This window comes from Trichoplusia ni, chromosome 9 (genome assembly GCF_003590095.1).
Source record: "Trichoplusia ni isolate ovarian cell line Hi5 chromosome 9, tn1, whole genome shotgun sequence".
In the NCBI taxonomy this organism is placed as follows: domain Eukaryota; kingdom Metazoa; phylum Arthropoda; class Insecta; order Lepidoptera; family Noctuidae; genus Trichoplusia; species Trichoplusia ni.
In genome coordinates, this window is record NC_039486.1 from 7252474 (window position 1) to 7274187 (window position 21714).

The 21714-nt window shown below is 35.7% G+C and overlaps 3 protein-coding genes across 3 annotated transcripts; 1 reads left to right on the forward strand and 2 right to left on the reverse strand.

Moving 5' to 3' along the window:
- Window positions 1-114: 114 nt before the first annotated feature.
- On the reverse strand, window positions 115-6006 carry LOC113497133 (ATP-dependent DNA helicase Q5-like). The gene is made up of 11 exons (XM_026876524.1): window positions 5642-6006; window positions 4391-5037; window positions 4210-4315; window positions 3910-4070; window positions 3564-3754; window positions 3153-3362; window positions 2682-2898; window positions 2282-2491; window positions 2061-2211; window positions 555-1979; window positions 115-316 (listed from the first exon to the last, which is right to left on the reverse strand). The coding sequence occupies exons 1-11, from the start codon at window positions 5733-5735 to the stop codon at window positions 210-212; spliced, it is 3519 nt and encodes a 1172-aa protein (XP_026732325.1). The 5' UTR covers window positions 5736-6006; the 3' UTR covers window positions 115-209.
- A 1474-nt stretch (window positions 6007-7480) lies between these two features.
- On the reverse strand, window positions 7481-19773 carry LOC113497169 (ABC transporter C family member 13). Its single transcript, XM_026876580.1, has 22 exons — window positions 18921-19773; window positions 18709-18826; window positions 18252-18410; window positions 17610-17865; window positions 17270-17534; window positions 16490-16727; window positions 16143-16291; window positions 15856-15975; window positions 15393-15780; window positions 15180-15302; window positions 14982-15095; window positions 14416-14595; window positions 14057-14196; window positions 13349-13885; window positions 12993-13125; window positions 12173-12346; window positions 11463-11669; window positions 10958-11082; window positions 10704-10795; window positions 10361-10558; window positions 9923-10160; window positions 7481-9519 (listed from the first exon to the last, which is right to left on the reverse strand). The coding sequence occupies exons 1-22, from the start codon at window positions 19512-19514 to the stop codon at window positions 9277-9279; spliced, it is 4791 nt and encodes a 1596-aa protein (XP_026732381.1). The 5' UTR covers window positions 19515-19773; the 3' UTR covers window positions 7481-9276.
- Window positions 19774-19938: 165 nt separating this feature from the next.
- LOC113497170 (coiled-coil domain-containing protein 97) lies at window positions 19939-21292 on the forward strand. Its single transcript, XM_026876581.1, has one exon. It carries the CDS (start codon window positions 20247-20249, stop codon window positions 21285-21287), a length of 1041 nt encoding a protein of 346 aa, XP_026732382.1. The 5' UTR covers window positions 19939-20246; the 3' UTR covers window positions 21288-21292.
- Window positions 21293-21714: the final 422 nt, after the last annotated feature.

Genomic DNA, 21714 nt, shown 5'->3' on the forward strand with positions numbered 1-21714 from the left:
ATTTGGGGATTTTTATTGAGATGTAACTTTTGTTACAGTTAATGAATCAAACAATGGTTGATCGTAACGGTAAATATGCAAAATACTTAAATTATTTTTCAATAAATAGCCATGTGAAACTTTCCTCTCAGTTTAATTATGCATGTGTACAATAATAACAATAATATTAATCAATAATAAGGCATTCAAACTTAATAAATTATAAATATTTATACAATATTGCCCAAATTCAGTTTAACTACTAAATCACTCTCGCTTTCTATTTTCATTTCTTTATCGAAAGTTTTCTTCAACAAAACGTCAATAGCTGCTTCCTCTGCAACAAAAAAGAACACGTTTTTCAGTTTTTTTTGTTACAAACATTTTCGTTGGTAACTCCTTTCTATTACAATGCCAGTAAAACCATAATTTAAACTGAGAGTTGCAATCCGAACTTTCTTCTTGCCCCCGATAGCCCAAAATAATTTAATAGATAGATAGATACAAAAGATGCAAGTTTTTTAAATTCCTTAAAGAGCATTCAAGCAACAAATGCATGTTAACATGTCACTTACCCGTAACTTGTATAGCCAGTAGCTGATGAACGATATGTCTGGCAGTAGTTTTGAACAGATCGCGACTACTGATTTTCTTCTTTTTATAGTATGGCATGAGCAATTTAACCACTAAACTGGCAAGATCTACTTTCTCAGCTTTATTAGCTGTTGTACCGTCACTCTTCTTTGAGTATCTTTTACTTTTATGTTTACTTTCGTTGTTGTGTGGTTTTTTATGTTCCTCCTTTTTTGTGCTTGCCTCTTTCTTTTCTTTTTCTTCTTTCACTTTCTTACTTAAACTAAGTTTGTGTTTGGCCACAGTTTTTAACTTATCCTTATTATCTTTAAGCTTACTTTTTATTGGTGATGGAGGAGACTTATTGGTAACTGGTATTAGAGATTCAACATCTGGCAGAATTTCAACTGCAGGTTCAGGGGGTACGTCTTTAAACATCATAAGCTTTTGCATAACTGCATCTGCTTCTAGACTTAACTGGCGTGCTTTGTTTAAATTAGAATCATCAGCTTCACCCTGAAGTGGGTCAAATAACCTGTTAGAATTATTGTCTACTGATGTTTCTGAATCAACTTTAGACTCAAATGAGTTTAATGTATCTTGACTTGCTTGCTCATCTTTCATGTCACTGAGTATTAAAGTATCTTCTGCGCTTCTATTTACAGCCACTTCTTCACATTGATCATCAATTACTAATTCATTTTCAGATTCACTATCTGATACATTACCATATAGGGTTGATGGTTTTATAGGAGTTTCTCGTTTTTTAACATTTAAATCGTCACCTTCTTTACTATTATTTTGTCTGTCTTGTTTCTTCTTGTGGTCACTTGCATTGTTGGTTACTTTTGTTTTTTTAGACACCTGAATTTCACTGTCACTGTCTGATTCTCCAAAAAGAGCCTTTATTTTCCTCTTGGATGTAGATTTTTCTTTACTTGATTTGACATCCTTATTGTGCTTCTTCTCTTTACTTGAGTCTTTATTTTTATCTGGTGTTTCTTGCTTTCTATGACTGTCTTTATCTTTACTTGGGATACCCTTTAATGTGATATTTATAACTAAAGTCTTAGATTTAGAATTTTTTGATTTGTATTCTTCAAGTTGAACAGATTCCGTGAGATCACCTGTACTTTGAGTATCACCATTAATTGCTTCGTCTTCAAGTTCTTTTACTTTTAATGTAGTATCATTACTGTTAAAATTACTTTCAGCTTTGCTCTCTTCGTCATTTTCATCTATAACAAGACCTGTTTCATCATCGCTTACGTCGGTATTACTATTTGACACTTCTGATGACTTTTTGAAGAAGTTTTTGAGGTTTGTCTGTGTTAAGGGGTCTCTTCTGAATGAATTTGCTTTTCTTTTTGTATCTTTGTCAGCTTTAGATAACTCTGTTTGTTTGACTTCATTTTTTCTCTCCATGTCTTAGAAAAATACAAGGAATTAGGGATGATGTTAGGACAACTTAAGAAGCTGTATAATTGTATATTCTATCACAGACTTACCTAATTGTGATGCTGTAATAAAACCATTACAGTTTTGAGCTCTACTTTGTTCGAAATCTTTCACAAACTCATTAAGAGTGTTGCGTTTTCTGGGCTGAAATACTTTTAGTTGAGGATACATCTGATCACTTGACGCCTTCACTGAAGAGATCTAAACAAAAAGGTCGTCATAAAACATTGTTCTGAACACATAATTTTATGTTGTAAAATGTACTACTTACCAATTTGGACATCGCTCGCCTATACAAACTAATGACTGTGCTGCTTGAAAACGCTTCGTACTCCAAATCTACGGCACACTGTTCTATATCGTACCTGGAGAATGTCTTGTCAATAGTATCGGTATCCTTCGTGTTCTGATAGTTGTTGTTCAGTGCATCGGTTAGTAAGGTGAGGTAACCGTCGCGGCTTGCAACTGTTAGTCCATTTACCTAAAACAATCTTATTATCAGTTTGATGTTTAACTCAGGTACAAAAAGGTAAACAATCTTGGTGTAACTTTTATACAAACACATATTAATGTCATATTTAAGTGGTTTAGTTATTTTAATAATCTTTATCTAAACCAAAACTGTGTTGTACACTGCACATACACGGATTTGTTGTATGTACACGTCTTACTTTATTCCCAGTGCTCTCTGCCGCTCTACATTTAGAATATTTAGCAGATTCAGCGTCGTTATTTCCTTTTTTGTCGTCGGCACGTTTCTTTCTATTAGCAAACTCCTGCATTATGAGAGATTTCGTCTCCTGAGCGATGCGGCGGCGATTGCTCTCGCCATCCGAGTCGCCGCTATCCCCTCCACCTCCGCCGGTACCATAATATGATTCAGCTTCCCTATAATTATTACAAGTAAGTATAAAAATATTTCTAGTCTGATCCTTTTAGCTGGCCTTAAGCATTATTTTAGGCTTCTAAAATCAATGCATTAAATGCGCAATTGGCATACACACATACAAAAGTTTAAATAGAGTTCATATTATTCGTGCGCTTGAAGAAGAATTGAGTAATTTTTTACTTACAGATAATCATTTGTGTGTGTTCTAGCCAAATCATAGATTAATATCACTGTAAACATCTATGCAACTTACCTCTTCTGCCCCTGTCTGCCTTCGCCGTACAGGTCGGACGAGTCCTGGTTGACAACAAGCCCGCCAGATCTAAGCTGCGCAGACGCAGCGCGGCGTTGGTGCTGGTCCAATGCTCGTCGCACGTTACGCTCGTCCGCGCACACGTCACAACGGCCGCCGCACTTAGGGACCTCCTCACCGAAGTATTCAGCAAATACCTTGTGGCGACACCTCCATAGAAGAAATACGTTTTTTTTTTTATTTTCTTTAATTATCGTTATTGTTAATAATACATTTGTAAGTGTAATGATATGAAAACTAAGAGTTATTTCTTTTGTAATGCTCATGTGGTTTTCAATTTCTCCAACCAATTGAAGCCGTTTTATAGCTAAATTCAGATCTTTTTGTGTCATTTTTATTATGTTCACTTACTTGATATCTTCACAGTACTTGACCATGATTTCAAAGCTTTTATAGGCGATTTTACACCGATTCTTTTGCTCGGGTGTTTTAGCACGCCCCACTTCCGATTTGAGCAAGAAGTCTACTGTATTACGTTCGCTACGGCAATAGTAAATACGACAAAACGCAGGTTTTCCATCTCGACCTGCTCTGCCTGATTCCTGTTGAAAAAAAAAAATATGACTAAATATTAATCCTCTAAATAAATAGATAATTCTGTCTGAATTTGTGAGGATACATAATAAAAGTTATCAGATAATAAACTTCGTAAATGCTCGTTGGGTTATTATGGTTAAAGGTAAGGTGAATATCTAACTTGATAGTAGGCTGCGACATTTTGTGCGATGCCCCAGTGTGCGACGGCGCGGACGGTAGCTTTGTCCACGCCCATCCCAAACGATACAGTCGCACACACGCATGGACATTCGCCGCGAGACCACTTCTCTTGCACAGACACGCGCTCTGCTGTCTTTAAACCTTAATAAAAACAATTTATTACAAAAATAAATATTTGCAAAGAGTTTACATTTAGAAATAACAAAGAAAAGAGTTAATGTTTTATAATAGAAGACAGTAAAATATAAATATGAAAAATATTTTTTCTTGCCAATCATACCTCCATGATAAGCTAAGGACACAAGACCTCGTTTACTTAACATATGAGCTAAATCTTCAGTTTGTTCTCGGGTCCGACAATAAACAATAACAGCATTTTTATCCTTCTGAAATATTAACATTATTCAATGTGGACATAAATAAAGGTAAATAATATTCTGAAATAGACATATAGTACTTACAAGTTTCACATTTTCATCATCTTTTAAGCTTTTCTTTAAGAATTCCAGTAAGTGACCTACTTCATCATCTATACAGTTTTGATAAATTACATCATAAAATAGATTTCTTCTAAAACTAGGAGTTTTATACTGTGCCACTGGCATCAATAGTTTGAGATTTGACAATATGTCTTTTGCCACATCAGCACTAGCAGTGGCTGTTAAAGCAACCCATGGTACACTTTTGTATTTATCTCTGAGATCACCCAGCTTCAAATAGTCTGGTCGAAAGTCATGGCCCCACTCACTGACACAGTGGGCTTCATCCACAACCACATATGAAACCTTTTTGTATTTGACTAGATGTTCCATTAAAGATTTAAATGTACCAGTAGCAGCCTGTTCCGGGGTGACATATAAAAACCTAGTATTAGGTTTCATGCTTCTGAGATCATTTAGAACTCTCTCTCTTTCTTTGGATGTCATCTTAGAGTTTATTGATTCTGCAGCTATTTTAATTTTAGAGAGGTGATCAATTTGATCTTTTATGAGAGCTAATAGTGGTGAGAAAACTATTGCTACTTTGTTATCTTGCAGCATTGCTGGCAATTGGAAGCACAAAGACTTGCCAGAGCCTGTAGGCATTGATACGTAAACATCATGAACACCTGTAAACAATGATGAAGTTAATACATATTATGTAAGTTTGTTTGTTTCAGATTTAATTTAGTCTTCCTCTTGAACTAAGCTGGTGGAATTTCTTTTTTTTTTCTCATTTAAAATTCACAATTTAAGTATAATCTTCTTAATAAAACCTAACTTAAATGCTTAAATTGCTGTGTTATACAAAATTCTGATGTATATCTATGAAGTGAATGGAATAATAGATCTATTTTTGAGAAGCAATACAAAACATTATATTATCTTCATAGCTTGATTATTTCGACAATAATATGTAATGCACTTTTTTATCTTATGTAGCTTTAGATTATGTTGATGTTAAGAAAGTGTTTATTTAGTACACAACAGCTGTTGATGAAAGCTGTTTTCATAAAAGTATGAATATTTCAGACATATACATTTTATTAACAACATTTCAAGTAGTCCCACAGGTTTTATCTCTTAAAATATGATGCACAGTGTTTGAAACTGTTTATTTAGGTATAAACAATTAATTTCTCTTCTGTCTCATGATGCGAAATATGTATATGGAGTTTTGTAAACTTGGATAATAATAGAGCACAATGACTTTCACCAAATATACCGCCTTACCCCTAGCAATAGCCCTGATCGCACTCTCTTGAAGTTCACTTTTGAACTTTCGATGTCCAAAACATTGCAACAATTTTTCAGTTACGTTATCCATTTTGATGTCCTTTATTACTTAGTGATCAACAGGATTATGGCACGCATATAACATAAACTTTGTTAACCATGTTAAATCTGAAGGCATATTAAATAAAATAAACAGATAAATCTCAATATAAATACGAGAATAAAAACAACCTCAAATTATTATTTTCCAAATACATCACTGACACTGACAAGACAGTGACAACTGACGGACCACGGAAACGTTCAGAACTCTGATGTTGACACTGACAAATTAAACGCATTTTAGTCGAGTAAATGTAAAAATAGTCGATAGCGCAGAAAAGTTTAAGATCTTTAATGGGGAATATGCACGTGACTTAAATATGGACAAAATATTTTTTTTTGTAATATTTATTGCTACTGAAAACACACTATACAATTATTTTTAGAATTTATTTTAATTTAATAATGAAATTTAATCATCAAAAAGTGGCTGTTTTGAAATTACCGCGCAAATTTTCGAAACGCAACACTATTGGTGGAACAAAACGTGACGTCAGTTTTACACGAGACGTCTGCTGTCAACAAGCTATTTGTATGGTTTCTTTTTGGAGGAATAATTGTTATTGTATCGTATCCATGGTAATTAAGTCGATATTCACTCACTTTATTTATTTTTTGGTAATTTTGTAAACCAATCACTTTGCTGTTGACATCGAACTCGTGTAATGGTGACGTCACGAGCAAGCGCGCCAAAATGGCCGCGTTTAAATTGATCGCGATTTTAATATTTAATTTTTTGCATAATAGTTTATATTTTGGACGTGATATTTGTATGTTTGGTAATGTAATAACTAGTAGAAACATATAAAAAATAAAAAAAAAATCATGCATATTCCCCATTATTATACCCGCTACGGTTAGAGCGTTGCAAAATAGCAAACACATTAAAAAACTATGATGAAAATTTATAATAAGATAACTCTGACTACTCTGTCAGCAGAGCAACAATGGGAAAACTTAAAAACGAGGAGAAATTATCACTGTCGTGTGTGCGCTGCATCAACGGATAAGGTTGCCTAAGTTCAAAAAATGCCCGCGACCGCATACTAATGGAAATAAATTTTGTTAAAGAAAACTACTTTTTTCAAATGTTTTTTTTTTATATAAAATGGTACTTACCCTTACCAAAATATGTACATCAGGCGCGTGCGGCGTTATAAAATATTAATTTAAGTTAATTTTGAAAAAAGTTGCACTCATTCATTAAATTTCAGGGAATATCTTGGGTCAGATTATAACTGTTTTTATATAACTCGGCAGAACGTTAAGGAATAAACGTATTAAGTATAATATCTATGTCTATTGATAACATAGCCACGCGGACAAAGTCGCGGGCAACAGTCAAGTATACTGAGAATACATGGCTAGGCAAAAAACCCTCAGTGAAGTTTCAACCCACGACTTTGATGTGGGTCTACCGATTTTGATCAATCATATTTAAGTCACGCGCACATTACCTACATTAACCTTTGATGCAAAACAAACTTACCTAATTGAAATCGCAATCCGTTTGGGAGCTATGATGACATAGACGGACAAATCGAACTAATGACACTCCTCTTTGCGTCGGGGGTTAAAAAGTATATACACCAACAATACGCCGCATTATTAGAATTAAGATGCGAAGTCCGCACTAAATCAACACGCATTCTCTCATGTAACTAAATGTCACCAAGGTATGCTGGTCACTTGGCCTCGTCACATCGATTTTGTAAGTATTATTGATACAACATATAATCTATAAAATATATTTTAATATTGAAAAAAAAATAGTATCTTAAATCTTACAATAATTACGAGTAACATCGATTTCTCTCTAAATCTACGTAACTTTCGCATCTATAACAGTAAAGAGAATGTCGATATGTTGATAGATACTCATTGGAACAGACTAGCCTTTGTACCAAGATCTTTTATTCATATGAATTTAGCCCAAAACGAATCTAACACCTTTAATTAAAATTGGCTTTGTAGAGACTTTATTACGAATGCGAAAACTACGTATACTTGAATATAAATACGCAAGAATACATCACAAGAACTCATTCGGATTTATCACAAAATAGTTATTCTCAATGTAATTTAGATTTCGTAACAAAATAATTTTACTATTAACTGGCGTGGAAACATACCCAAATAATTATAGAACACCTAAAACAAAACTTACAATTGATACGAATAATGGAATAAGTCGCTGTTCCTTTTAAAATAATCCTAACCAAACATTTATATATTACTAAATATTATAAAAATACTCTCATAAGTAACATACTATGCCTAAAACCTTAACATTAGATAATACGATGCTGATTGACATGTTAGGAAATTTATTTCATGAGTGATGACTAATTTAGAGATCGAAACTCAGCGGCATTTTGTCAGAGAGTCATGATTTTACAATTTATTTGATCAGTGCAAGGTAAATCTTGGGGTAAAATGCGAAATTCAGGGTGATGGGGAGTTTAAGAGACCACTGAGCTTTGATAACTTTTTTTTATTCATAACTTCGGAAAAAGCATACCCTTCTTAAGAAAAGAGAGATCCTCAGAAACAGCTAATGACTGAAGACTTATGTAAATGAGTTCAGCAAAAGTAGAAAGTTATTTCCACATTCTAATAAATAATTCACACAATATTTGAAGCAAAGAAATGAACTAATGATAGTGATTTACGAATTTTTAATAATTGCTCTAGTACTACACGATTATTTAAATATGATTTTCAAATTTACTTATGTCTTTGGAAACATTTCACAATATTGAGTTACATTTTTACTTCGATGAAAACGATTAGCGACTAGACTTATCTCAGTCTTGTACTACCTAATAATAATTAACATAAATCCCAAATAACTAATTGGCAATTGAATATCACTTCTTATATTGATACAATCATTTTTTTTGGATGAAGTCTTTGTCACATGTTGTTTCCTATGCGGTTTGACGCAAATATTTATCTTATTATCGTATCACAAACGAAGTACGGTTTATCGCGTCTGGTTGCCGTAAGTATATAATCATATTGCGATACGTCGTCATGTAACAGTACAGAATTAAATACTTATCACAAACACAAATATAAATCTCTAGCATAAAACAAGTTAAAATAATTATTTCCTATCAAATATTAAAAGGCGTAATAATCACATGAGGTTAACATCTCACCTTCTAGAATAATCTTAAGTTTCACTAGTGTACCATAATATAATAAAAACAGAAATGGTACAATACCGAATATCAAGTCAGCTGATCTAACAAAACTGTGAAGAGTACGTGTAGTGTTATGTAATGTTATTTTTCTAATCTAGTGAATTTCTTTTTAAACTAGCATTTTTTTTCATTATTTCGATGTTACAGAAGCATAAAGCACTGCTATAATTTAGACTTGTATAAATGCCTCATAAAGATTGTAGCGAGACCAATTATTCGTGCTAGAATTGAATGGAATGACATAAGCTTAACTCCAAGGAAACACTTTCTTAGCAATTGAAAAGGTTACTATTTTTTACAATTCTAGAAAGTTTTATGATTTTATGATCCGTACATAAGGTGATATAGGTGTGTATTCTGATCAGCCAGAGCGTCATCGGGTGCTATAAGCTCTTGCACGTGTCCGCCGGCCATGGTGAGTACGCGCGCGCACTCGAGCACGCCCACCAGCCTGTGCGCTACGTACACTACCGTGGACCCGCCGAAAGAACACCGAATCGCGTCTAAGATTAAGCGTTCCGCTTCCTGGTCTAAGTTCGCTGTTGCTTCGTCTACAAGCAGGATCTGAATTGAGAAAAGTCAAAAGATTAATATATATTTTTTTGGTTAATGAATATGATAAAAATATCATATTTTTATACGCATGCTTTTCCCACGTTTTTATACACCCACTTTCTTGTTTGTTTGTCGTTCCGGTTGGATTTTTGTAACTCTATTTTGACGCACTTCCCGATAATCTAGCAGAAGTTTCAGGGTAGCTTCAGAACCGATGACAATGCAATTTAAAACTTTACTATAAAAACGAATGAAGTGATTTTGATAGTGATAATTTAAAACGTGGGTGTTTAGATCTATTAATTTCTATTCCTTTATTTTATTTAAATATATTATGGAATAAACGTCGTGGCTGTCAAAAAAGCTTCCTCTTAAATAGCAAAAAGTTTACTCTAACTTCCAAGCTACATACCTTTGGTCTATGCAACAAGGCCCGCACGACGCACAGCAGCTGCGCATGTCCGCGCGACATCTGCGTGATGTCGGCGCTAGCGTTGAGTCCCCCGCGGTCGGCCACCAGGCCCCGCAGCCCGCACGCGTCGATAGCACGCCACACGTCTATGTCCAGGTACTGACGGAGTGGGTCCAAGTTCTCACGTATACTACCCGTGAATATAAACGGATCCTGCGGTATCACGCCTACCCGCGTTCTACAATAATAGAAGTAAAATGTATATAATTTTCACTAACGTAACAGGTCGTGCTTTTAATGATAATCATAGATACAAACAATGTTCTATCGTTCAAATATTGTTACTTTTCAAAATAATTTTACACAATAAAAATGAATGAGTTGCTGTTGTTGATTGTCTTTTGTTGCTGACTGTCAACAGGAGGTGTCTTTCATTACCTGAGAGAATGCAGATGAAGCGTAGAGATATCGACACCATCAATAAGCACTCGTCCACCCGTAAGCGGTGCAAGGCGTAGCAGCGCGGTCAGAAGGGAACTTTTGCCAGCACCCGTGCGACCCACCACGCCTAACTTTTCGCCGGGGTGAGTGGAGAATGATACGTCTTCTAGTGCCATAACCGCACTTTCGCGATCACTAGACAAAGATATGAGTATTATTTGTCGTTTTTTTCATATTACGACCAAAATGTAGGGATTAATGTGCAAAGATATTTTTGTGGCTAATTGGCTTATCTATGAAGATGTATGAAAATTCGAGATAAGTTAACCGGGTCACTTACCTAAATTTAAGGGAGACTTTATCAAACTCAATGACGCCCTGTGAAGGCCAGCCGTAAGGAGGAGCATCGCCGTAGATATTTTCGCCCTCTACCTATGAAAAACACATTGATAATTATATTTTATTTTTCTTCTCACAAAAGAACATGTTTATGTTCGTTTTCAACTTATATTAAATAAGTAATATTATATTACGGAAACCTTAACAGTTTGGTGTCGTACTTTATTGACATTTTCTAACTAAGATTATACAAACCTTGAGATATTCTCGACAGCGCTCGACAGCAATCATTTCCCGTTCCGTTTCCGTAAAGGAGTTCAGCACGTTGCTCAACATTGATGTCATTGACAGGGCATAAGATATAGCGAGACCGATGAGACCTGTATACGACATTAGGTATTAAAATAAATGTCTGAAAAGTGTGAGTGAGTCACATTCATCGCCTTCTAATTTCATCGTGCGTGTTCTGTTGTAGTAATAACTAATATAATAATACTCCACAACTTTACACAACGCCATCATGTCTCAAATTAAGAAAAGCTTGTATTATGAGTACTAGACGACTTATAAACATACCTATGTATATAATATACTTCTACGAAACAAATGATCGTGCTCGTCACACAAACTTCTGTCCTGGGTGGGAATCGAACCCACGACCTCTAGTATAGCAGTCAGGGACATTAGCCACTACCATCAGGCCAGTCAAAACTTGTTGAATGGCGGGTATATGTATGGCAAGTAATAATAGAATCCGTACCGGGGTCCGCGGCGTGCAGCGTGCGCTGCAGCACGGCCAGCAGCGCGGCGGCGGCCACGGCGGCGGCGGCGGCGGCCTGCAGGCGCAGCGCCAGCCACTGCGCGGCCGCGGCGGCGCTCAGCGCGGCGCGCTGCCACGCCTCCACCAGCTCCGCGCCGCGCCCCGCCCACGCGCCGCCCGCGCCCAGCGCGCGCACCGTGTCCAGACCTACAACACCATACTCTCATTACCGAACATGCAATGCGTACAGGTTCTAAAGATCCCCGAATATTGCGTTTGATCTCGCATCGTTACACACCGCAGCAAACAGCACTTTTGATTTAAGCGTCTATCGATGGCTAGCGAGAGAGGCATTTGAGTAAGGCGAACTTTTGGTGCGAAGTGGTAATTTTGCACATCATTATTCTAACTTTATCACGAAAACTGTCACGATGTCCTGTTTCACGAAAAAACCACTGAATGGACTTAAAAGAGACTTGGTACACAGATAGTTTATAACCAGGATTACCTATAGTTTTTATCCCGATTTTATGTTCCCTCGGGATCATTTTAAAGCTAGTTTAAAAATAATAAAAGCGGAAAACAATGAACTGCAAATAAACCATGATAGCTAGAGTTGAAAATTTTACAAATTATATTTCTGTTATCGATTTAAGGTCCACGGTTATTACGATCATATATATGTCTATATATAAAATGGAGTAACTTACCATCAAGAGTGTCATTAAAGTGTGTATATACGGGCGATAGCGTCACGCTTTGCAGTCGTTTTAGCTGCCGCGATGTGACACGATACCGCCGCTGGAGACGGTAGTAAATAAATACTAGAGGCACAGCACCAATCCCGAGCCAGGGCAGGCCATATAGAGTTACTGCCACAGCTCCTGCGAGAAACGAAAAAAAATATATCTTATTAATATTCATACTTCCAGCTACATAGTCATACAAATAATTTAAGTTTTTTTTAACTATATCAAGAAAAGTTCTTGCGTCTGGTTTGCCTCATTTGTATCTTTTACTCAGTACCACAGAAAACAATTTATTTTGAGGTTTTCTTTGTTGTTAGGTTAGTGTTCGAAATACCCGAGATAGTCGTAGTTCTTAGACAGGTCCTTCACCTACCGCTAGTTCGGAGTAGAAATTCCCTTGCAATATTATCGCTGGGATAAACCTGGTTAATTTAAAATGCATAATATATAATGTTATAATATGTAATTGCATGCAATTATTAATATAAATTTAATTCACTTATGGAAGAAATTTGTTCTTTGTAATTATCTGTTATGTTTCAAGTTGGGCAACTGAAAATGAAACTGAAGTGAGATAATAGTAATAAGGAAAAATAAACCGATATTTAAAAATAGAAACCGTTTTGCTCTTTGTTGAGAACCGAAATAATATTCCATTAGAGCGGAATCGAAAGGAAAACTCTCTTTTTAAAAATGTGTTGCTTTTCTGACAAGCGGTTTATTAATCATACCACGATACCGAACGTTGATTAGATGATATGTAAAAAATTTAAGAACTTACCAACCAACGAAAATATTTGCGCCAAAAATATGTTTAATATGAAAGGCAAGGAATCATCGATCGTGTATGTATCTGATGAGAATCTGTTCACAATGCGGCCCACCGGTGTTACATCGAAAAACTTCACTTTAGCCTGGAATATAATTAATGTTATTTTTATAAACATTTTAAACTTTTTACAAAGTGTAACGAAAAAGATCGATTATATTCTAGAAACAGCTATGACAATGATAATATAATTTACTAGCCAATATTTGTAGAAAAATAGACTTCCTTAAAATGGTTTATTTCCATGCACAAAAACGGTATTTATACCAACCGGGCATAGCTGAGAGTCGTAAATAAAAAGTACGCACCTCAATTATAACCCTCAGTAGAAGTTTATGTATCGAGGACGCGGCTTTCACTCCACCGTACGCAAATAAAAATGCTCTCATTATCGTGAACACTAAGTTTAATCCCGCCAACCCAAAGTACACCTCTAAATAGAAGTTATCTGTGTACACAGGCGTATTATTCCCAGTGACTCCAAGTAACGTGTACTGCTGATTGCCCAAATTCTCCATTTTGTGATACGTTTCATTTGTGTTACTATTTTTCAATAACAGTATCGTAGTGTTAATTATTTTGTGTATTATATTGTCAATAGCTAGTACACCGTGATCTAGCACAGAAGTCTTTTCTGTAACATGTTCTGTTAAGTCGATCTCGTGTAATGAAGTGGAGTTTTTCGGTTTGTTCTTAACCCAATACGTGAGCCAGAGGAATGTGAAGTTCTGTGAGAGTTGCATTAGAACTAGTGAAAGGAATATGGCTATGGATAAGAATACTCCGACTGCTCGTAAGTACAGGCCCAATACTCTCCAACCAACAGATCCTTGAGTCATAGATTCCTGAAAAAATAACACTTTGTAAGAATTGCCTTAAAATCATTTGAAACATTTTTTGAACAAAGGCAGAGGACGACAACGGTGCAAATATTTATGGACTTTTAACTAGTAGTTTTAGAGTCTACTTTCGAGTGTCGTGAACTTTTTAATTTTTACAATATGTATGACTCATACCTCGTCATCCAGGCTGTTCCTGCTAACATTATCCTTATCCTCAAGTTCTGGATCTTGCGGGCGCGGGGGTTCTTCACCTAAAGACTCCGTGTCACTTGGCATGAAATCTTCGATGTCATTCAATACCGCTTCAGGAGGACCTAGGTTATTACATTTCTGATATTATGATAACTATTGAAAAATGTTGGCGTATTTTAGACAGAGGACTTGAGGACGGATTTTTTTTTTGCGCTGGACCCTATTGTTCTCACGTACAAGATGTAAGTTATAGTTAATTTTAAATTTAGTTCTACTTTTGGATTCCATTTTTGTTTCTACCAACATAAACACGTACATGGAAGATATGAGCTACTGCATACCCTGCCTGATAATCCGTCCCTCGCTCAATAGCACGGTCCTGTTGGCGCGCGCCAGGTGTCTGGGCGAGTGCGCGACCAGCACGCGCGTGGTGTGCCGCAGCAGGCCCAGGATACAGCGCTGCATTATGTGCTGCGCTACCGAACTGTCCACGCCCGCTAGCACGTCGTCCAGCAAGTACACTGTCAATTCGAAAAGTGATTTTACCCCTGGTTTTTAGATGGAAAATTAATGACGTTATAGGGAGATAAATCAGGCCGATAAAACAGCAGTATCTTACAGAATTCCCCGAATCTACGAGCGGATTTGTATGTAAGGCCAGTAACATGATGCCGTTGAAAGTTTCAAGTCTAAAATGTCACTAACAAACTGTGAATTGAAATTTCGTGTGGTGACCTGGCTTTCAAGGATTTAAAGCATTAACAGGTTTACAGGAAGAGTTCATTTTTCAAGTGGCTTTCAATCTGTTCTTAGCCTAGACATAAAGGTTTCGCAATCATAAATGGCATACAGGAGAGGCAAAAACTGGTAATTGTAATCGTTGAGAACAACCTTTAACAATAAATACCTTGTTTATCTTGGTACACAGCACGAGCTAGTGCTATCCGAGCTCTTTGGCCTCCGCTTAGCGTACACCCGCCTTCGCCCGCGTAAGCGTTCCATCCGAGCACGTTCAAATCCTCTGCAAAAGAAATTGTAAATAGAGTTCAATATCAATTTTGTACAGCGAAACTTCAAAAGTAGAAAGTAAGACCGTGAGAGTTACCAGTAAGTGCACAAGCGTCCACAATGGTACGGAACTTCGCTTCATCGTATGGTTTACCAAAAAGAATATTGTCTCGAATTGTGCCTCGTACCAGCCACGGTTTTTGAGATACATAACCGAAACCTGTAAAAATTCAAACAATTAGGTATTTGAAATAAGTAATTTAGAGTGGATTAGGTTCTGTTAAATACGGTATTGTATAATCATACTCACTGCTGAGATTCTCTGGTATCTGTAAGTCACCGTTTTTCTTCATCATATCTCCAATGATCGCATGCAATAATGAGGATTTTCCACTTCCAACGACACCGGTAATACCTATCAACTCTTCTTTACCGATTTCTAAGTTAATATCTTTTAACATAAAAGGCTCATCTCGAACCAACTGTTCTGATGACGAAGTTGAATCGCGCCTTTGTATGCTACCTCTTGACAACCTCTTTTTAGACTTGCCCTTGTTTTTCTTAGACTTCTTTGGCGGCTTTTTCTTTTTTAAAGGCTTGGCCCAGGCAAAGGTCGCATTCTTAAATATGATTATTTTATCTTCATCATGATTTTTGTTGACGCGGTCGTAATAAAGTTCTGCGTCCATATCTGGAAGCTTAAGTTTGGTTTTATATTTTTTTTACCTTCCAATTAAGTTTTACTTAAATTTCATATATGTATATACACTTACATCTAACAGCTTTTGAATACGTTTTATGGATACCCAAGCTTCTGTTAGGCCATTTAGTACCCATGGAAAAGCGTTTAGCGGCGCTATCAGCATATTAATAAGTGCTACTGTTGTAAAAACCTGAAAATAATTGTTTAAGTGTCTACAATCTACGTGGCTATATTCAATGCAACTACTTAAGGCAAGTTTGGATACTTATTTTGTTCAATGATTTATAAACAAAATATGCGAAGTTCCACTATGGTTAAATACAATATAAGGGGTACGATTTTAAAGGCTGTACATACAGTTGGTGCATCGAGCTGTATCCCTCTGAGCGCATGAGTGCCGAACGTCAACGCCGCTACGAATACTGGCGTTGTCGCCCATAACACAACGCAGATCGCGTCCAGATACTTACGACCGCGTAAGTAACGTAACTCTTCCTTTCGTACTTCTGTTAAGGCAAAATACATAAAATATTACTGTTAAAATTTTATAAAAATATATTACTACACATTAAGTATTAAGTTATATATGCGACTCAACCGCAGTCAAACCACTACACTTTGTAACCCATTGTAAACTATTTTAATAAGAAATTATATTTAAATATCTATTCTTTTACTTGTGTATATTACAAAACTGCACTAACCTGACACTCTATCAATAAAGTATGACTCCCAAACATGAACCTTTACAGCCCTTATTCCTTTCAGCAGGTCACTAATTAAACTGATACGAGAATCTTTGTGCTTCATCAGCTCAGTACTTAGCTGACCAATCTTGTTGGCAATCACTTTGTTTATTGGTATTAATATCACAGAGAATGTTACACCAGCTAAAAATGATAAGCCCACTTGTTGGTAGAGAAGAAAGAGTGTTATGAATAACTGAAAGTGAAAAAATATGTATTTAGGCAGGCTTAGTTATTCAACTCAATTTGTTGGGTAGTATATATATATATACTAGCTGACCCAGCAAACGTTGTTTTGCCGATGTTTTTTTTCTAGTTGTATGTATTTTTAATGCAAGATTATAAAAAAAATAAAAACAAACAATTTCGTCCAAAAAATAAAAAAATAAATTTAGTGTGGGCAACCCTTATCACTTAGGGGTATGGAAAATAGATGTTGTTCTATTCTCAGTCCTACCCAATATGTATACAAAATTTCGTAAGAATCGGTCGAACCGTTTCGGAGGAGTACGTTAACTAACATCGTGACACGGGAATTTTATATATTAGATATATATATTTAACGACTTATGTATAATAATAAAATGTATAAAGGGGCTGCCCCTTTTACACCACTAACACACAAACTTAAGCTTTCATAGTCAACAACTGTAATCAATACCATGCACACATATAGCTGTGCGTATATGAGTTATCACTTTCTTTAATATATTACAATTCAATTCATTATATTCTTACTTGTAATGGGATGCTCCAAAGCGCATGAAAACTTGGACAGGAGTTCACAATTCTATCCGTGTCAGTCGACATAAAATTCGTGATTTCACCTATCGAGAATTTATTAGTAAGTTCTGTGGATGTCACGCTGAGAGTCTTTCTGAGTATTGTAGCAACTATCGCGCCACGCATTTTTAGACCCACTATTGACATTAACCAGTTGAAATGCGTGTTAAATAAGGCAGACATCAATGTAGCCGCCAAAAGACTGCCAGCATACACATAACTGCAACAAGTAAATTTACACTGAGTAAACAAAGGTCTTATTCACTTATGACGGAAAATTATGATGTAGACTTACCCTAAATGTTGATCAATGCTCTCATCTTCAACAAATTTAATAAGATAATTTAGTAATATTGGGCCAGCAAATCCAGCCATGTCAGACACTAGCTTAAGAATACCAATACTGTAAAATTGTAGGCCAAAGCATGAGTGTAGAGCTCTTAGCAAGGAGACATTCTGTCGCCGCGGGGATCGCACTAGGACACGCAAAGTCGGTGTAACTGGGGTGCTCACAGGTGGTTGTGTTGCTGTTTCGCCTGTTGCTCCATAGCCTGAAAAATGGCAAAAGATTTAGTTGCGGTCGTCTGTCATAGGTTCATTAACCCTGTTTATCAATATAGGTAGGCGAATCCAAGTTACTGAGGAAGTTGGCGTGTAAATTTTAAATATCTAAGTTTTTTTTAATCCTCATGTAACACTGCTTGTTTGACAGCTTATTTATTTACTACTTGCTTTTCGCCCGCGTTTCCAAGAGAACTCTTCAAAAGTCCGGGATAACACTATCCTATGTTGATTCTGAAGGTCAACTCTATCTCTGTACCAAATGTCATTAAAATCAGTTCAGTGGTTTAGACGTGAAAGTGTAACAGACAGAGTTACTTTCACATTTATAATATTAGTAAGGATTTTTAATTTAAATTGAGGAAGGCAAGCTCACCTGATCCTATGAATGGTTCATGAGGTACATCTTCATATTGTTGAAAATTATCTACATTGCCAATAAGAGATCTGTCCATTTTTGCTCCCACATATGAACAACAATACTTTGCTGGTACATCAAACAGCTCTTCCGGGTCATGCAATTTGTTCTCCAATCCTGGAATATATAAGTTAATGAAGAGACTAGAAAAAAACTACTTTTTTTCTATTTTCAATGTCTTCCCTATCCTTTAATTATATATATTTAATTTTAGGTATGATATCATTATCTTGATTTGTCTATTTAACTAGTCAGGTATTTACTTATCTTGTCTGTTTTAAGGAGTTATCATGGTATATAGATACAATGTTGAATACATCATTAGTACACAAACATATGACTATATTGATTATAACCTTGTTTATTTATATACTTACATACCCAAACACATGATTTATTCATAACCACATATTACCTTTTTGGAGGAGAGGATCCACCCATGAAAACAATAACTTTGATAACCAGCTATTTCCTTGCATTGCTGTCCCTAGTATTCCTTCATCCATGTGTGGAAGCAATGGTGTGTACTCACTCTGTTGATAGCAAATAGTAAAATATACATATACCAATACCTACATATTGATGAATCATAGTATGACAACAAAAGAATTAGAGTGTGACACTTACATGTGAGTGCTGGGAGCCAACAAGACATGGTGAATAGAATGTAGGCCTAGAATTACTTGATGGAAGTAGACTGACGAAATACAGAGCATGGCAACACAATGTAGCAATGTTAAATCCTAAAGTTGAACCCGTCATAATATTGCTTCTCAGTGTAATTAAATTCACGACAACAGTAAAACTCCACATCATAAGCTGAGAAGTAGGGCCACGGGAGCTCTGGCCCAGCCTGTGTTTGAGTGCTAACACATATCCGAAATGGAACAACCAAGCCAGGCAAGCCGCGCCGGCCGAGAAGTAATCCACAGGATACAAAACAAAACCAGGCTTAGTAATCAAAACATACAACTCAATTATTGGAATGAACACTAATGCTAATACTACGAAACTGCGGAAGACTATTGCTCGTTCCTGTGTCTTTTCACGGACCACCCAATCCTTTCTGTATCCAACATAGTATCCAGATATAATTGCAATTAGAAAATATACAGGAATATGAAAAAATAGCTCCTGGAAGCACTGTCCGAAGTCTTTCGTAACGTCATTCCACGGTCTCAAGCCTTGGGGCCCGCACATGTCTTCCCAACGCCACAACATTTTAAATTGTTTGATTATCTAGCTTTTATCAATAATCAAAATGTGTTATTGAAACACTTTGTTCATTGTTGTCGAGTATTTTACACATTTCCTTGGATATTCCTTTATTCTACGTACAATAATGTCCTTTTATGTCACTAGTTTAATAAAATACACGTTAAGTTTAATTAGCTAAGAGTAATGTAGGTCTCTCTATTTATTTAGATATTTATTATTTCACGACCGGTTGACTTAACTTCAAAGAAATACTCTAATTACTCTATGACTATGATTATGATCAAATGTGAGCAGTGAGATGACAGTTTGATGTCAAAATAACCATAGAGCAAATGCGAAAGACGACGACCATCTATATAGAATTGTGGAGAAAATTATTAAATAGTTTAATTATTTATTGATACAGTCAGATATTCAAATATGGCCAAATGTTAATATCTTATTTTAATACATAGGTAATATATTATTAATTATCTTCAGCTCAACTTGAAGTATGTGTATGTGTTGATTGAAACGTCAGTATCAGAGCAGAGCCATGTCAGAGACGATAAACAAAAAATTGTAATATTATATTTCCTTGTGGCTTGTGAATGGAATTTATAATTGTGAAATTTACCTTTCATTATTTGAAACATTTATATGTCGTCATTGAAAAATTATACAAATTGGTGTACAACTAGTGTTTCACAACAGTTGGTTATATTATAATACGTAGTTTTAGAAATATTCCCACAAATGGATTCAAATGACTTAGATAACTCGACAACTTTGGATGAAGAAGAAATTGAAATTGATCCGATTCATGATATCATCGATTATTTAGTTAGGTGCGCTAAAATATCTTTTAAAAATGCGCACGTTAATGAATCAGAAGTTCGAACAAGTGAAACGATAAAAATGGCTTGCGATCTATACAAACGTTCCCCGACGGAGTTTTTATTGCAGTTCGGCAAATATCTTGCTCCACAGCACATTGGATATTTTGAAAATTTACAATCTACTGCTGATAGTAGTTTTCGGGAGTGTATCAAAGAATTAATATCTTACCATTCAGAAACAAGTAGACGTAAAAGAGTGAGAAATAGGCGGTATAATGCATTACGGAAACTTCAGAATGAGACAGATTACTTCAGTGAAAAACAAATGATGTATCGAAATCCCCTACTTTATGAACAGCTTGTTGGCCAGTATCTGACTGATCAAGAGATTAAAGACCGTGATGGTGTTGACAATGATAACCTCACCTTCCTGAGTATGATATTAGAAACTGTTGACCGAAACGAAATGAGAGAAATGAAGAATGAGCAGTTACTAGAGGAGCAAGAGGGAACAATTCAAACAGTCACCAAAGATGATTCAGAAAGCAACGATAGTGAGGAATTTAGACAAAAAAAGCAGTGGGGTGACTTTGATAAACCAGACACAAGACCCAGTTACATGCCAGAGCCTAGAAAACAGAGTATGATTTCTGCAACTGAAAGAAACTTGTTAAGAGAAGAATTTTTACAAGAGATGTACAGTTGTTTTATAGAGGGCAGGGACAATGATGTTGATTACCATAGCATAGACAATGATGAGCAATATGATGACCTACAGCAAGTATCACAAGATGCCGAGGACCGATACTTTGACTCAGAATCCAATGAGATAGAAAATCTAGAGGAACACATGAAATTGGTCCAAATGTATGGAAAAAAGAATTCTGACACCAATATTAATGAAGATCCTTTAGATGTATTTATGGAGCATATTTCTAATAAACATGTTATTAGTTAGAAAAAGTATTTTTATTTACTAGTAATTTAATGAATTTATACACAATATTGCCAAAGAACTGGTTTTTTCTTTATATATTTTTTAATACAGAGCATTTTTGTTTTAATTCATGCCCTTATTCTTCTCATTTTAAATTTAGTCATTTAAACTATGAGTTAACCAAAATTCTTCCAATAATATTTTAGCAGGGGTTTTTCAGCAACCTTATAATTTATTAAATGCCCTCCTGTAACGCAGCAATACGCACAGGGGACTTATTTATTCGCATTTATCGTATAATTGTTTTATCTATTCCATTGATCTGAAATATTAATACTTTTCATTATTTCGTGTTGTATTTCTTTAGTTAATTAAACGTCTTCTTATCCTATTAACGTGACGGTACATATTCATCGTGTTACCGCACAGCCTAACGTAACTTCTGCTG

Coding starts and splice junctions, on each gene's coding strand:
- LOC113497133 (XM_026876524.1), bottom strand. CDS start 5,735: ATGGATAACGTAACTGAAAAATTGTTGCAATGTTTTGGACATCGAAAG. Junction 2,899..3,152: donor GGCAGACAGGGGCAGAAGAG/GTAAGTTGCATA, acceptor TAATAATTATAG/GGAAGCTGAATCATATTATG. Junction 2,212..2,281: donor GGCGAGCGATGTCCAAATTG/GTAAGTAGTACA, acceptor CTTTTTGTTTAG/ATCTCTTCAGTGAAGGCGTC.
- LOC113497169 (XM_026876580.1), bottom strand. CDS start 19,514: ATGTTGTGGCGTTGGGAAGACATGTGCGGGCCCCAAGGCTTGAGACCG. Junction 18,827..18,920: donor TTGGCTCCCAGCACTCACAT/GTAAGTGTCACA, acceptor TGCTATCAACAG/AGTGAGTACACACCATTGCT. Junction 9,520..9,922: donor CCTTGTTGCATAGACCAAAG/GTATGTAGCTTG, acceptor TTCTCAATTCAG/ATCCTGCTTGTAGACGAAGC.
- LOC113497170 (XM_026876581.1), top strand. CDS start 20,247: ATGGATTCAAATGACTTAGATAACTCGACAACTTTGGATGAAGAAGAA.